This window comes from Phodopus roborovskii, unplaced genomic scaffold, assembly GCF_943737965.1.
Source record: "Phodopus roborovskii unplaced genomic scaffold, PHOROB, whole genome shotgun sequence".
Taxonomy (NCBI): Eukaryota; Metazoa; Chordata; class Mammalia; order Rodentia; family Cricetidae; genus Phodopus; species Phodopus roborovskii.
Genome location: NW_026126515.1, coordinates 8,006,935 through 8,024,366, shown reverse-complemented (window position 1 = coordinate 8,024,366; position 17,432 = coordinate 8,006,935). Strand labels below are relative to the sequence as shown.

At 45.1% G+C, this 17,432-nt stretch overlaps 1 protein-coding gene across 5 annotated transcripts in view; it reads left to right on the top strand.

Moving 5' to 3' along the window:
• Positions 1-17,432, top strand: part of Angel1 (angel homolog 1) — a 31,926-nt gene that overhangs the window by 4,392 nt on the left and 10,102 nt on the right. The window contains exons 2-8 of one of the 5 annotated variants that reach the window (XM_051196093.1): positions 4,425-4,539; positions 9,265-9,840; positions 10,126-10,352; positions 10,789-10,858; positions 11,512-11,654; positions 14,040-14,166; positions 14,824-14,934. In XM_051196093.1, coding sequence (XP_051052050.1) covers positions 4,437-4,539; positions 9,265-9,840; positions 10,126-10,352; positions 10,789-10,858; positions 11,512-11,654; positions 14,040-14,166; positions 14,824-14,934 — 1,357 coding nt within the window. In that variant the 5' untranslated portion in view covers positions 4,425-4,436. Of the gene's footprint in view, positions 1-4,424; positions 4,540-5,982; positions 6,121-6,462; positions 6,490-9,264; positions 9,841-10,125; positions 10,353-10,788; positions 10,859-11,511; positions 11,946-14,039; positions 14,167-14,823; positions 14,935-17,432 lie in introns of those variants that run through there. The other 4 variants (XM_051196089.1, XM_051196090.1, XM_051196091.1 and 1 more) reach the window with 4 other exon arrangements.

The following is a 17,432-nucleotide window of genomic DNA, read 5'->3' as shown; positions in this document are numbered from 1 at the left end:
AGGCCGGAAATGTCCACTAGACAGCAGCCAGGCAATGAGGGTGGGGAGGAGTGTTTATGGCTGACAAAGAAAAGCATGTACAAAGCCATCGCAGCATGTTAAGGCCAGTGTATGAGTCCCATTGGAAAAGGACATGCTGAGAAAGGAGCTGGGACAGCTTTGCATCTTGACACATAGACAGCTTTGCAGAAAAGCCTTTAAGCAATAGAATGACCTAGTGGGTCTTGCACAGTGGAAAGCATGCTCTGGCTGCACTATGCACCATGGATTAAAGCTAGGAAGGGGATCAGTACCAGTTAAGAGGGGATGAAGGATGAGGTGGGTTGATTAGACTCAAAAGAAATCAGACCACTTGGACCCCAGTGAGCTCAGAAATACAAGAAAAAGAGAAAAGATAGAAGAGCAGGGTAACTCAGGAAGTGCTTGTTTTTTTTAAAGATAAGGAAACTGGAACAGTGAGGTTTGTGGGGTTTGTTGGAGGTAATGAGTGCACTTTAAGCATGTTGAGTATGTGAGTTATCCCTGGGACATCCATTGAAGAGGATTGTAGGCAGAAGGATTGTCTATGCGTCAGGAAACAAACTTGGGGAAAACTAGACATGAGGGCCATGGATGCTCAATTGGTAGAGTGCTTTGCTAGAATGTATGTTGCCAGTCTCTGGGTTTGAATCCCAGCAATGCATAAACCTGGATGTGGTGACTCGCTCCAGTAATCTCAGCACTTAGGAGGCAGAGGTAGGAGATCTTGAAGTTGAAGGTCATCCTAGGTTACATAGTGAGTTTGAGGCCAGCCTTGGATACATGAGACCTTGTCACAAAAATAAATGAATGAACAAATAAATGAGAAACTGAATCCTTTGCTCCACAAAAACCCTCATGTGTGAGAGCCTTCTTACACAAATAGAATTTGAAGCTATTAAAGTGGTAGAAATTTCTCGAAGGAGAGACTGTGGGGTAGGAGAAAAGAGGCTGAAAGTGAAGTCCTAGGCACAGCACCAGTGACAGAAGGGTGCTCAGAGGGACAGAGTGAAGGCAGAGGGACAGACTGACCGCAGAGATAGAAGAACAAACATCAGAAAAACCAAGGTGGGAAAGCATGTGAAATCACTTCGTAGCTAGGAACCAATAAGGCCTGGATGTATGCTTTCACAGCTCTTCAATGTCCTCAAGGGAAGGCAGAGGGAACTTTAGAGTGGTGGGCTCAGTGGAGGGATGGAAGCTGTGTTTATGAGACATGCATGCAAATGAGAGGTAAAGATACAGACAGCAGAGCTGGCCCCGGAGGAGAGATGGGAAGGCAGAGGGATTGCCAGAGGGGGCCATAAGTGCCACAGTGTAAGGGTGACTGAACATGCCTAAGAGCTGACGTGAGAACTCAGTGGGAAAGGGGTGGGGGATGTCGTCTCTGGGAGGAGGGGTTAGCGAGTCCTGAGTTTGGCAGAAGGGCCAGCCACTGTGTTGGAGGAAAGGGGAAGGTTGGCTCAGGATCTTGTTTCACACACTGTTGTGATAGCATGGAGGAGTTTATTCCTGGTGGTTCCACTTCTCAAAGGTTGATGGGGAGCTGGTCTCCTGAGGTAGAAAGAAAGAGGACAGACATGAGAAGCTGCCGAACACATTGAACTTGAGACATGTCTAATGGAAGCCCGGTTCTCATGACTCAGTGACTGAAAGAGTGAATGCATACACTAACCCTAATTTGGATCATTTGGGAATATCTAGTCAGTAATTGTGAGAGGTTTTTGTTTTGTTGAGACAGGATTTTTCTGTGTAGCTCTGGCTGTCCTGCAACTTGCTTTGTAGACTAGGTTGGCCACAAACTCACAGAGATCCACCTGTCTTTGCCTTCCAAGTAAAGGGATTAAAGGTGTGTGCCATCACCACCTGGATAAGAAGCAAAATTTTTATCAAGAAAGTCAAAGAGGCAATGCTTTTTAGCCTATCCTATCAGAGACGCTGAGCTAGCTCGCTAGACCTGTGCAGATTCAATGGGGAAGCCACGAACTAACTCATTGTATCTCTTCAAGTCTCATTGTGGCTACTTCAAATTGAAAAATGATATCTGGCTAACATACATGCTAGATTTCAAAGACTCAGTACAAAAATAAATATTAAAAAACCCTCATTTAAAATATATACTGTAGGTTAATATTTTTAATTTATAGGGTTGAATTAAAGATTATTAAAACTAATTTCACTTGCTTTATTTACTTATTTACTTACGTTTTCATTTCTTTTGTGTAATGCTTGGTACTAAATACAGCATCTTTTTTGTTTGTTTGTTTTGAGACAGGATTTCTCTGTGTAGCCTTGGCTGTCTTGGAACTCTCTCTGTAAATGAGGCTGGTCTTGAACTCAAAGATCCACCTGCCTCTACCTCCCAGGTGCTGGGATTAAAGGTGTGCATCACTACCACCCAGATAAATATAGGTCTTATTCATACTAGACAACTGATCTATTACTGAGCTATATCCAAGCCCACATGTTTACTTTTGATATTACTTTTGTTTTCTGTACTGAGGATTGAATCTAAAGCCTCATACATGCTAGGCAAACACTTTACCACCAAGTTACACCCTCAAGTCTCTAGGATACATTTTTTTTCTTTTTCTTTTATTTTATGTGTATGGGTGCCATAGCTGTGTACCATATGCCTGATGCCTTCAGAGGCCAGAAGAGGGATATTATAAATTACTGTGAGCTGGGAATTGAACCCTTATCCTCTGGAAGAGCAGTCAACGCTCTTAACTGCTGACTCATCTCTCTGGTTCCCTCTAATATAAGTTAAAAAATTACTATTATTGCTATTTTATGTTCATGGATGTTTTATTTCCATGTATGTATGTGCATTTTATGTGTCAGGTGACCACAGAGGCTGGAAGAGGGCATTTGATCCCCTGGAACTGGAGTTATAGTCAGTTGTGAGCTGCCATATAGATGGCATGTCCTCTGGATGAGCAGGCAATGCTCTTAACTACTGCCCTGTCTCTTCAGATCCCTACAAAAACATTTAAACCACACACGTGATTCACATTATTTGTTGGATTGGGCAGCACTCTCCAGGCTTTAGTCAGTAACTTCTGCACTCCTGAAGGTAACTGGAAGAAGTATAGCAAAAAAGTTATAGGCAATTGACTTCCACATGTACCAAGTTGAATTCTTCAAAGTATAGCAAAACCTATTTCTTCCCCTTTTAGACAGTATATGCACCTTGAAGCTATGCTAATGAAGAAGGCATGTGCTCCTCTAACTGCCATTGTTGTTATCATAGCTGAGACAAATTGCAAGGCTCATCCCTCAGATTAGTTCTGAGAAGTTGAAGCTGAACACAGACAATGCTGCTTGTAGTTTTCCTTTGGGTGAGGAATTGTGGTTCATAGGTGTCATTAACTGTGTAGGACTATTGGTTGCCTTCCTCCTTGGACGCTTGCATGGTGCCTTGTGGTACCATGGAAACTAGTCTTTGGAGAGGAGGCTTTCAGGTCAGATCCAGCTCAGGTCCTCCAGGTTCTGTGTCTGAAGTGCATGGTGTCATCAGCAATAGAGATTTATTTTCCATGTCTGGGGAAAACAGACAGCAACAGGGCAACAGCAACAGCCCGTAACATTTTGGGAGTCTCTTGAATAAAACTGACCAATTGTAATTATAAACCAGGAAACAAAGAGGGAAACTTAGCTTCCCTGACTCCAAGGAAAGCTTCTGAAAGTGTGTGTTGGCAATTAGCTGGCCATACCTGTGTCCTCAGTTGTGTCCTGAGCAGCCCTGGTGAGGCTGGCTCTTTCAACAGAAGGTTTCTATGTCAAATTTTTGTTTGTTTGTTTAGATTTGTTATGTACACAGTGTTCTAACTGCATGTGTCCCTGCACAGCAGAAGAGGGCACCAGATTTCATTACGGATAGTTATGAGCTACCATGTGGTTGCTGGGAATGGAACTCAGGACCTCTGGAAGAACAACCAGTACTTTTAACCTCTCAGCCATCTCTCCAGCTCCCAAAGCTTCCTATCTCAAAACAACTTGATGAGTGTCTAACAGCTTTGCCTCAGCCCTGTGAAGCAGACTTCTGGAAGAAAGGTCTGGACGTCTGAACTTTTAAGACATTTTCAAAGTAGATGGGAGAACCATTGCTTTGCAAAGAGCATTGTCATTGATTTATGGTCTTATTTGGAACTTGGACATGCAGATAGATCTTGGAGAAGGTGGAGAGTTTACTTAAGCCATGTTGAAGGAGTCGGCTTGACCTTGGGGTTCCTTAGGTAATACTAGTGGTTGCATGCTGACTTGGGCTTCCTAGCCTTCAGATTGCCAGAGTTGTATCTCAGGTAAAGGGGTGAGTGTTGCTGCTGCTGCTGCTGCTGCAAGCAGATAATGAGGGGGAAATCTCAGGAAGGTCACATCACTGACTCTTTCTTTCTTCCTCTTAGCCCTTCAGTGTTATGATGTATCCAGCTGGTCCAGGATCTGGTGACTCCCCGGAAGGCTTCCCTGAACAGCCAAGGATCCAGCCACAAATTGGAAATGGCACAGCTCAGACATTGGGTACTGAAACTGGGTGTGCAGTGTGGTCCTTCCTTCCTTAGATCACGGCTGAGGCAGAAGACTGAGGATAATGGATGGGGGAAGAGAAATTCAAAGAGGTCTTTGGTTAGCACGGACTTGACGGAAGCACTGGCATTCATTTAAGTGACAAACTCTTCATCCAATCATTAGTCCCTTCTATGTGACTGCTGCTTTATAATTTACTTTGAGACAAGGTCTTTGTAGCTCTGGCTAAGCTGGAACTCAAGAGAGCCACCTGCCTCTGTCTCCAGAGCGGCCTACCATGCCCAGCTTTAGTTTCCTATTGCTGTGATAAACATCATGACCAAGTCAATTTCCAGAAGGAAGGGTTCATTTGAAGCTTACAGTTCCAGACAGACAGAGCCCACGAGGTCAGAGCAGAGGCCTCAGGCAGCAGGCATGTGGTAGAATGGGAGCTGAGGGCTCACATCTCAAGCTGCAAAAGCAGCAAAGAGAACAAACTGTCAGTCTTTAAAGACCCCAGAGGCCAGCCTCCAGTGACGCCATACTTCCTCCAGCAAGGCCATACATCCTAATCCTCCCCCAAATAGCCACCAACTAGAGACCAAGTATTCAAATGCTGGAGGCCGATAGGGACCATCTTATTCAAACTAGTTGGTAACACTGACCAAGTATTAGGCCCAATAAGATACAGGATGAACACACCGCCAGCCAGACTTGGTCCCTGGTATTGAGGAGCACCTCCTTCCATTCCAATGGGCCACATCATCTTTACCTCATGATAAACACACTAGCCAGCATTCAGTTTTGGTGCCTGATCTTGTAGAGCCCTCCCTCCCCCGCTTTCTTCTTTCCCAATGGGACACACTTTTCCTCCATAACCCTTTTGGAACTGGTGGAGGAAGTAAAAATCTTACGTGTTCAAAGCATGGGAAGACTCCATTTGTGACCTAGAATCTGAGCTGGGGAACAGTGAAGGCAGGGAGAGGTGTGGGAATGAAGAACTTGCTCCCTGTCCTCTTGGCATAGAAGGGCTAGTTACAGAAGTTATGGTCAGAAGTCTTGGTGAAAAGTGCAGGCCTTCCTATTACAGATGAGGGAAGGGTCAAAAAGGGCATATGCTGTTCCCCGCCTAGTTAGTGGCAGAAGTGAGACTAAAACAGTGGGCTCTTAAAGAAATTTTAGAGCCTCCAACGAGCCCCTTAGTTTTATTATTCATATTTATTTAAATGAACTTTTAAAGTTAGCATACAGACTGAGGGGTTTCACTCTTGGCTGCTCCGTTGCCAAGGAAGCCGGGGCCTTCTAAGGCAGCCCCTCCCTTCGCAACATCCTTCCCTTTACTTCCAATAAAGTTGTTGTTGAAGCGCTGACCTGGGGCGGGGCCTGGGCGGTGTGGAGGAGGAGCCTGGGCGGCTCGAGGCGGAGCCTGGGCAGCGTGGGGGCGGAGCCAGGGCGGCGCGGGGCGGGGCCGAACAGAGGGAGACCGGTGTGCGGCGGTGTGGAGGGGCGGCGGCGCGGGCAGGCGGCCGGCCATGATCGCGTCGTGCCTCTGCTACCTGCTGCTGTCGGCCGCGCGCCTCTTCCGCTCTCTCTCAGGTACCGGCCTCACGTCCTGATGGACGGGAGCCGGGGCTGCGCCCTGTGGGGGCCCACCGGTCCTGGGGTGGAGCGCCGGGCCTCACGACCGCGGGCCTCCGCTGGTGGCAAGGCGTGGGTGAGGTGGCTCCCGACCCCGGGCCGCGGGCCATCCTGGCCCCACGAGGCTCGGGCTGGCCGGCCACTCTCGTGGGCAGCCCCTCCTCACGCCGTGGTCTGGTGACGTCGGGCCACGGTTAACGTGGACCCAGGCCTGGGGAAGGGGCGCCCTCCTTGGCTGTGGCGGTGGTCCTGGGGCAGGCTGAGACACTCCCGGAGGTCGGGAGCGGTGGCAACCCCGGACTTCTCGGCGGGTAGAATCGGGGAGAGGTGTGCCCTTTGGCGGGTGGGCTTCTCTCTCCGGCCTGTCATCTGCTGTCCTCTCTCAGTTCAAGTGTAGTTGGAAAAACAAAACAAAACAACATATGTTCAGAAGCCAGACGCGTTTAAACCTCGCCTTTGGAGCGAGGGTTTAGAGAGAGAGATGTGATAGGTTGAATGGATGCCTTGGTGAGGGGGTGGTTGTTACTTGTGCATAATCTGCCTTCTCTCTGCTTTTGAAATCCAGGCTTTCATGCAACCCCAGTTTTTCTTTGAGGTCCTTAAGAACTCCCAGGCTTTTCTCCTGTAGCTTAGGGGGGCAGTATCAAGATGGGTTTTCTTAGAAATAAGAGGCCCAACTGCATTCTGTGTTTTTGCTTTGTGGAACTGTGCTATGTGGGCAATGGATAGTATATTTTTCTATCAAATATTAAATTGTTTTTTAAAAAAACATTGTCTCCACTAGACTGCCAGCTTCAACAGAGCAGGGCCTTGTCCATTTGTTCACTATATCTCATGGGTTTCCAGAGGAATCAGGAAGGCCTCGGATGTCCATACTGTCAGGAATGGGAAGGCCTATGGAAGTCACTCACTGTTTGTGGAGAACCCAGGAAATTCTTTTAATTATATGGCTATCTAGTGTCTACATATGAGATACAATAGTCTTGATATTAGCCCACAAGTTGGCCAGTCAGTACAATTCTAGGGATTTTAGAGGAGCCTTCCATCCACACATTATAAAGTGACAGGTATATTAATTTTGTAGTATTTTTATAAGATTTAAGAAACATTCTCCTCTTGAAAAACAATCACCAGCCAGGCAGTGGTGGCACATGCCTTTAATTCCAGCACTTGGGAGGCAGAGGCAGGGAGAGCTCTGTGAGTTAGAGGTCAGTCTGGTCTACAGAGTCAGTTTCAGGACTGTTTCACAGAGAAACCCTGCCTCAAAAAGCAAAAATAAAACAAACAAAACAAAAAAGAAAAGGAAAACAATCACCACCAATACTGTCTCTAAATTAAAGTGGGGTGTTATGCCCATCAACCAAAGCTGCTCTGGCATGTGAAATGTATGTATGTATGTATGTATGTATGTATGTATGTATGTATGTTTCAAGGGACAGATATTTAGCAAGTTCCTAACTGAATCCCAGCAGCAACCAGCCAGTGGCTCAAGAAGTGTTTTTGACATTTATTGTGTTGTAGGATGCTTGGTGGCACTACTGACCCCTGACCAAAAGCACTGTCACAGTTGTGGCTCTGGAGGTTGCTGTTCCCCATGGGCAAAATCTGCCTCTTTAACCTAGTTTAAAAATACTGATTTAGGTATTTATTTATTGATTGGTGTTTTTGAGACAGGGTTTGTTTTTTTTTCCTGTGAAATAGCCTTGGCTGTCCAGGAACTCACTACAGAACTACAGAACTTACTCTGTAGACCAAAATTCCGTGTGTGCTCACAAAATGTGGGTGTGTGTGGGTGGGTGTGGTGGGGTTTGCCATGGCATTTGTAGAAGTCAGAGCTTTGTGGCCTTTCCTTGCTGAGCCCAGATTGAACACTTATTTAGAAAGACATATATTCATATAGTTCACATGGACATTTGAATTTTCATTGAGTTTTTTTTTTCATCCCCTGTCAATAAAATGAATGTCTAATGATCATGGGCATCATCGTGTGCCCAGATTTGTTCTGAGATGTAAATAAGTGCTCTGGTGTGTACTTTGAAGCTCCAACTTTAGAGTTCCCTGTCTGTTCTATTGCCTGCTGGCTGTCATTCATGGCTGCTACAGCAGAGATGACAGCAGGTTTTAACCGTCAGTTGCTGGTGCCCCTAATTTACAGTCTCTGGTGTGTTATGAAGTGAGAAAACAGATGATGAGGTTTGTGAAAATGTTATGGGTGGGTTAAATATCACTGGAAAGAAGCCCGGGGTTCTGTTAAAAAGTAAGTTGATTTTTAAGGTTGTTCACATTATTATTATTATCATTATTATTGTGCTTTCATAGATTAGGGAGTCTCTAGAGCTTGAAAACTCTCGGGGGGGGGGGTTACCTGGTTTGAACAATGCTGGTTCTCATCAGGTTGAGTAAGCCCTTCTGAAGGAGCACTGTTTAGGGTCAGTTTTGTTAATTTTGTTAGAAGGCAATGATTCAGTATTATTTCCTGGTCATGTATTAGTTCTAATGTAATGTGGTTTTCAGGACCCAAAAGTTAAAAGTAATGTTTACAGGAGAATGGCTCAGTGGTTAAGAGTACTGGCTATTTTTCTAAGGAACCTATGTTTGACTGATTCCAGCTCCCACATGGTGGCTTACCACAATCTAACTTCAGTCCCAGGGGATCCTACACCCTTATCTGACCCCTGTAGGTACCAGGACTCAACGTGATACACAGACATACATGTAGTCAGAACACCACACACATAATGAAATTAAAAATTGAACAGTAGTGTTTATTTACCTCCAGGAAAAGAGGCGAGGTTATGTGTGCCTATCTGTGTTCTAGGTTACCCCCTAGGATTTAGCCATTCTTTCATTCTTGCATTGAAATTTACTGGGTCCCTGGCATGCAAATTGCTTAATTCTTGTAAGCAGTTAAAACAGTATCTGGCACATAGAAAGCACTGCTAAGGTGATGTTCCAGGTATTAAGTTGGGAAACCTGTGACGGTACAGTATGAGCACGGTGGATGTGATCATCGCTCATGTGGGGCTTCTATTCTAGCTGGGGAAATCTGTGGAGTGAGTGGTGCTGTCTTCTAACAAGTTGGTATTTTGGCTTCCTTTCTAGATGCTTTCTTTACATGTCGAAAAAATGCCCTTTTGGCGAAGAGCTCGTCCCCCCAGGTAGAGGGTAACTTTGCCATGGCCCCTCGGGGGCCTGAGCAAGAGGAGTGTGAGGGCCTGCTGCAGCAGTGGCGAGAAGAAGGGTGGAACCAGGCACTCTCAACTGCAAGTGAGGGTCCTCTTGCCGATAAGGGACTAGCTGAGAGCAGCCTGGCACTCCTGATGGATAATTCTGGAGAACAGGATGCTGCCTCAGAGGACAAGTGGTCCAGCAGGCAGCTGAGTGACCTGCGGGCAGCAGAGAACCTGGACCAGCCTTTTCCTGAGGTGCTAGGGGAGGATCCACTGGCTGAGGTGGAGGGCCCTTTGTGGGCAGCTGTCCCTGTGCACACAGGGCCCCAGTATGCAGACTGTGCTGTCCTCCCAATGGGTGCAATGGCTGCAGAGCAATGGGAAGAGGACCCTGCAATGGTGGCCTGGAGCATAGCACCAGAGCCTATGTCCCAGGAAGAGACTTCTATGTGGCCCTTTGAAGGCTTGGAGCAGCTGCAGCCTCCCCCGATGGAAATACCTTATCATGGTGAGTCTGGTAGCTAGCATAGTGAGCCATGGTGTAGGTTGTTTGGAAAAGATCTTGTAGTGGGGAGTTCTGCTGCTACATTTAGTTTTTCTGAGACTCTTGCAGGGTCAGATATCAGGGATACAGTGATAGACAGGACGAGATTAACTCGGACTCTGAGGAACTTACTATCAGCTCTGAAAAATGCCCTTAGAGGCATGGGTGGTGGGTGACTTTGGGTAGTAGTGGCTTGGCCTCTGGATAACCTGCATGTGTTCTGGAACTCTTCTCTTGACCCCCTTGCAGAAATCCTGTGGCGAGAATGGGAGGATTTCTCCACACAGCCAGATGCGCAGGGTCTGGAGGCAGGGGATGGCCCTCAGTTCCAGTTCACTCTGATGTCGTATAACATCTTGGCCCAGGACCTGATGCAGCAGAGCTCAGAGCTCTATCTGCATTGCCATCCAGATATCCTCAACTGGAATTATCGCTTTGCCAACCTCATGCAGGAATTCCAGCACTGGGACCCTGATGTGAGTGAAGAGGGAGACGCTCCATCTTGAATAGGTGCAGGACCCGGACCAGTCTGTTTTCTGACTCTCAGGGAGAAATGAGTTCCTACTTCATAGCTATTCAGATGATGACAGTTGTGCTACACAAGCTAAGATTATCTTTGGCTGTATGGATGACAGACAGGTTTGAGCCTGCTTGCCCTAGAGAGTCAAGCATTTTGGGCAGATGCTACGATGATTCTCTGGTGTATACTTTATAGCACCCCTATACAGGGATTCACAGGGTGGGGAAGTCTACACACCTCTTCATGCTGGTGGTGGCTCTCTGTCTGGGATGTCAGCCCTGTGGGAAGTTCCACTACGGACCTCAATCTGGTCTGGGGGCCTGCTCCTAGGGAGTAGGAGTCATATCACTTCTGATTCTCTGGAGTGATTGATTCCCTTGTCAATTTCCCAGATCCTGTGTCTTCAGGAAGTCCAGGAAGACCATTACTGGGAGCAGCTGGAGCCCTCTCTGCGGATGATGGGTACTGCCGCTCCCCAGCTTGTGTGCCAGCCTTTCCTCCTCCAGCCCTGCAGACTCTCTCCTGAAGAGTCCTCCTCTCTGTGGCTTAGTAAACCGGCAGCCTTTCCCGTGGGCTAGTTCTTTTCATATGTGGGTGAGAAAGTGGAGCTCTAGTTTTTTAAAATCTGTGGAGTAAACAACTCTACGAACTCCATGAGGCTATATGCTACTAATTCCATTTTACAAATGAGAAGCAGGTTCCAAAAATTGGTGTGACTTGCTTACAATCCCCAAACTACAAAGCTAGTAGGTTGTAGGGCCAGGACTCCCACTTGTCTAACTCTAGATTCAAGGCACTAGGGACTGGTGAAGCCACATTGCTGGTAACCCACTGGGTCACAGGACCTTCATTTGGAGCCAGTTTTGCCTCTGATGACAAGCCTCTGGTCTTTCTGTCATGTATTGCTTGTACCCTTCTCTCCCTTTCTAGTCCCTCAGGCTTCTGGTTACAGCTGTAAGGGAATGTCTGCAGCACCTCAGAGGTGGCAAGGGCTCAGTGTTATGGGGCTCCAGGATCAGTGCCTTAGGCCCGGACCTGTTGTGCTTCTGCAGTGATTGGAAGGGATTCAGGATCCAGTGAGTCTGACCCATTTCTGTGGTGGTGTTTCCTTACAGGCTTCACCTGTTTTTACAAGAGGAGGACTGGGTGTAAAACGGATGGCTGTGCTGTGTGCTACAAGCCCACCAGGTTCCGCCTGCTCTGTGCCAGCCCCGTGGAGTACTTCCGGCCTGGGTTGGAGCTCCTCAATCGGGACAATGTAGGCTTAGTGTTGCTGTTGCAGCCGCTAGTCCCAGAAGGTCTGGGGCAAGTCTCAGTGGCTCCCCTATGTGTGGCAAATACCCATGTTCTCTACAACCCACGTCGGGGTGATGTCAAGCTAGCCCAGATGGCCATACTTCTGGCTGAAGTGGACAAGGTGGCCAGGTTGTCAGATGGCAGCCACTGCCCTATCATCTTGTGTGGGGACCTGAATTCTGTCCCTGATTCACCTCTCTACAACTTTATCAGGGATGGAGAGCTCCAGTACAATGGGATGCCAGCCTGGAAGGTGAAATGGGGCAACCGCTGGGGGTGGGGACATGGGTGAGGGAGAGAGCTGGGTGTTGGCATCAACTATGGCAATGGACTGTTTGGCTCCTGCCTCCTGTTGCTGCTAATGTTGAATAACTGTGTCTGCTCTTGGAGACTAGCAGCACATAATTGCCCCTGGCACATTGAACATCCTCCCATTTTTTTATCATTTAATTTGCAAGTGATTCTTATAAATTATTTAAGAATTAAAACATAAAACAAGAGAAAATACCCCTTTATTGCTCAAACTCCCTGCCACACATGTGGAGGGAAGTCATGGCTCTTCTAAGTGTAGCAGCATGCTCTCCTTTTCTGAGCAATCACTATAGTAATGCTCCTAAAATAGTATCACAGTTTACATTTGCTAAGCTCTTAACTGTGCATCACGTACGATTTTGAGCACTTTACATGTATTGACTCTTTAATTTTCACTGTTTCTATCATTGTTTCCATTTTAATAAATGCAGAAACTAAGGCATAGAGATGGTAAATAATTTTGTTTAGGTCATGCAGTTAGTGGAAGGCTCAAGAATTATGACCAGGTGGTCTGGCCTTTGCTATTATGCTGTGATGACCATAACAGGTGATATATAAGTCTACCATTTTTGTTTTATAACCACTGCACAGTGCTGTTTTTTGTTTTGTTTTTTTTTTCTTTTGGTCAATAATTTGCATTTGAATCTAATTTCCTGTAGCCATAGCTGCCAAATATTGGTAGCATAGATAGCTTATAGTTTTATCAGCTCTATCTGACTTTATTATACATTACTTAATCTCTTTTCTCCTGTTTTGTCTCTTCTTGTTCAGCTTATTGCTTAGTTTTTGGCAAAGCCTAATGGAGAAGGGACACAAAATGACTGAACTATTATTGCGTCTTGGGCTTTTATTTGAATGAGGTTACTTGAGTGCTGACAATGTCCTGGTTGCCTAGAGCAGGGCATTAGCTTGCTCTAAAGGAGCCCTCTTCAAGGAGTTCAGGGGCAGGAGAATTTGCTGAGTGCCTTCCAAATGGCAGGCACTGTTATGCATGGGCTGTGAGAGCACTTGTTTTGAAACCAGACAGCCTTGAATTCAAATCCCTGTTCTCCCACCCTGGGCAAGTTAGGGAACTTTTTCAAGCCCCCTTTGCTGCTTCTGCACACTGAGGATCTAATGGGACCGACAGGAGGTATACTTTATGAGAAGATGAAATGATGCATGTAAAGTTTTCAGTGCCTCATTCAGAGAGAGCAGTCAGTAATTAGTAGTGGTTATTATTAGTGTAAGATTATTATATTATGGTAGTAGTGTCCCATTTCCTAGTAAGGGATATTAACTTAAAGATATCAAGTAACTTGTCTAAAGTCACAGCCATTAAGTGGTCATTCAGTTCCAAGTCTCTTTTTTTCTCCAGATTATAGATCATGTTTATGCCCTTTCAGGGCAGAGGGATTGTGTCTGTTACTAGTCTGTCATTCAAATATAAGTAGTTAAATGAAATAAAGGGAATTTTGCTGTCCACATTGGATGCGGATGACTGATATTGCTGAATGTTTCCCCTATACGCTCTGTCCGTTCCCAGGCTGCTCATGACTTTGACTGAGGATGGTGACATAGATACGGTAAAGTCCTTGGTGCATTTCCCATTTGCTTTTACCCTGTGGTTTCCCAGTGATAGACTCAAGGAATTGACTTTGATCTAGTAAATGCAAAGTTGAAGAGGACAGGATAAACCTGTATCCATTACACATTAAAATCTGTCGAGAGAGTTGGTCTCCTTGGTGGAGGATGGCGTAGATTTTTCCGAGGTGAACCTTAGGACCACATGCTCATACAGTTCTGTTTTCCTTACTTATTCTTCACTCTCTTCCCATTCTTTCCTAGCTCATGGACATCTAAGTGTTTTTAGTGAGGATGTAATGTTATAATTAGTTCCTTATTGTTGCCTTCTCCTGAGATTTACATGGCTTGCTCATTTCATGTGTTCACCATCTTGATTGTGTGTGTTTGTATTTGTTCAGATGCCCCCAGACATGAATCATTTCCTTTTACTGTCCTGGCCTCCTCATAGCCACCTTGCTCTTTGTTGTAGGTTTCTGGACAGGAAGACTTCTCTCATCAGCTTTACCAGAGAAAGCTACAGGCCCCACTGTGGCCCAGTTCCCTGGGCATCACTGATTGCTGTCAGTATGTCACCTCCTGTCACCCCAAAAGAGCAGGTAAATATGTGTTCTTTTGTTTGCTTGTTTGAAGTGTTGTTTGTTTGTTTGCCCATGATTTCTATATCCACCTTATGTGTGCCTGGTGCCTCAGATCCCTTGGTACTAGAGCTAACAGATGATTACGAGCTGTCAAGTGGGTGCAAGGAACAAAACATGTGCTTTTAATGACCATGTCATCTCTTCAGCCCCCACACATCACATTCTTCTTTTTGTTTTTGTTTTTGTTTTTGTTTTTTTCAAGACAGGGTCTCTCTATATAGACCTGCCTGTCCACTTTGTACACCAGGCTGGCTTCCAACTCAGAGATGCACCTGCCTCTGCCTCCCCAGTGCTGGGTTTCAAGGCATGGCACATATATTACATTTGTGATTTTCTGTGTCTCCATGTTCATATGGTGTGAGAGCTTTCGCTCAATAACAAGAGATGGTGTAATCCCCTGAAGTTTATTAGCAAGTTTCCCTGGTTTCCTCATTGTCCTTCATATGCCACTAAATGAAATGAACAAATTTCAGTTGCAGCTGTTGGAAGAAATCTCCCTGTCCTCAGAGTCAGATTTCCTTTGTGTTGTTATGCCAGAAGGTTCCTGATGCTTAGGAGGTCTCAGTATGTGACTCGTAGCCCTTCTTTTACCATATGGCATTTCCTGGTTTGTAGAGAGACGAAAGTATGGCCGAGACTTCTTACTACGATTCCGCTTCTGCAACATCGCCTGTCAGCGGCCAGTAGGACTGGTTCTCATGGAAGGAGTGACAGACACTAAGCCAGGTAACAGGAAGCCTGCTTTCTTGACTCTCACCTTTCTTCGCCCCTGACATTTATAAGTTCTTGTTTTCTAGTCTTCTCTCTTTCTCTAAATCTTTCTTTATTCTCTTTGTATGTGTATATATGTATACCATGTGCATGCAGATGCCTGCAGAGGACAGAATAGAGCATCAGCTCTCTTGGAGCTGGAGTTACAGCTGTGAGCTTTCTAATGTGGGTGCTGGGAACTGAACCTGTGTCCTCTTTAAGAGCAGCAAGTGCTTTTAACTGCTGAGCTATCTTTCTAGTCCATTCCTCATCTCTCCTAAATCTAATTCCTGATCAGCTTCTGATAATGAGTTTAGGAGCTGGAAGGTGAGTTGAGTGTATGCATTGGATGTATATTTTGATAAGAGCCCTGAGTTCTTGCCAGCTCTGAGACTGAGTAAAGCCAAGTAACCTTTTTAGGCTTAGTTGCTGATTATATAGCATGTGTTTAGTATTTATAGGGGAGAAAATGCATAGATTACAGGGCTTTGAGTATTGAGAGGTGACAGTGGGCCTGATCACAAGAAAAAAACGTGCTCCGATGGAGAACTTCCAGTTTGGATATGACAGTTTTTTTTGATAGCTTCACTTTCTTGTCTCTGAAACCACTTTAAAGTAATAAAAAAAAAAAAAAGAAGCTAAAGGCAAACTCCATCCTCAGGGACTCTGTAATGGCTACAAGGAGAAATAGGCTGGGGTGCCCGAGGCAATATGGAGTCTTACTGGGACCCTATAGAACTCAGATGGAACCACACTGCATTTCCCCAAGGTGAGGCATGCCTTTGGAGGACAAACCCAAATCTTGCTTTTTCAACAAGAATATCATGCGTACAGCATGCTAGAAAAGTCTGTAGGCTGTTTGCTCCCTAATTGCACTGTGAGGAGGATTATCCAGGGAACCAGGCCACATTCAGGAAGCAGTCTGGGTGCCTAAGGGGAGATGCTGATTCTTCCAGAGCTGCATAGCCTTCTGGCTCCAGAGAAGAGGAGAAGGTTCTGCACACAATCCAGTGTTAAAAGTAGATTTCTTCTTACTTAGACCACATGGTCAGTGTCTCCTTTATGTAAGCCTCATATAAAGAGCTGGTATAGAATAACATAGATAACTCAAAGTAGTACTATGGAATCTCTACTAAGATATATGAAGAAAGGAATAACAGAAAACTTAAGGCTGGTATTAGATGCTGTAGAAAAAAAAGATAAATAGAACAGTGCTTCAAAGATAAACATTGGAACATATGGAAATTATGATTATCTCTCCATAAATGAAAAGATGAGATGATCTGTAGCTGAGGAGCTATTGGCAGTTGATGGCTTCTGGGAGAGTTTGTTTTCTTTAGGGATGTGACCCCTGTGAGATTGCCTGTGATCCAGTAACTGGCCCTACACTCATGCTCAATGCACATAGTGGTAGCACTAAGTGGACTCTAAAACACACACACACACACACACACACACACACACACCTGGGAGGGACTAGTGATGGGGATATAAGGGGTGTTGGAAGAGAGGGGAAGCTGGAAGGGTTTGATCAAGACACATACATCTTCATGAAAGAATGCAAAAAAAAAAAAAAAAAACCCAAACCAAAACACATAATGACATCAGAAGATGAAAACTAAATTGTAGAATTCAAGAGTAGAAGTAGAAAGCTGGGGTAGAGCATTTCCTTAGCATATGGCCTTGGAATAGATGATATAGATGTCTCACTTAGGGCCAGCAGCTTAGCTCAGAATTTTAAGATTACAAAATCTCAAAGTAAAACAACAGTCTCACATGGATAACTTTATATTAAGGATAGATTATTCTGTCAGGTAGTGGTGGCACACACCTTTAATCCCTGCACTCAGGATGCAGAGGCAGGTGGATCTCTATGAATTTGAGGCCATTCTGGTCTTCAGAGTGAGTTCTAGGACATCCAGGGCTGTTACACAGAGCCACCCTGTCTTGAAAAGTCATTAAAAAAGAATAGATTATTTTTAAAAATGAATGTGCACTCGAATGAAACATAAAATAGCACTGAAATGTAATAGCAAACAAAATTAGGCCAAGACCGTTAACCTACACACTGATAATAACTTTATAAGTAGAAAAGAATTGTTTTACTGGGCATGGTGGTGCTGAGGAGACTGAGGGGGAAGAGATGAAGGCCATTCAGCCTAAGCTGCATAACAAGATCTTGTATCAAAAAAAAGTTTTATAATGGGAATGATCGAATAATAATACAAAATAATGGTAGTGTTTTCACCTTTGAGGGTGAATCTGGGTAAGCACACATGCTTACTACATCCTTGATTGCTCCTTATCCAGGGCTGACCAGACTGCTGTTGAAAAGCTTGCATCACTGTAGACCAGAAATGAAGATTATGCTAAGTGCAAATGGTTTTCTAGAGGGTCTATTTAAATATATGAACAGATACAACTTTGATTTAATACCAGAGTTACCCAGTTAACTATATATCAAAATATGTCTG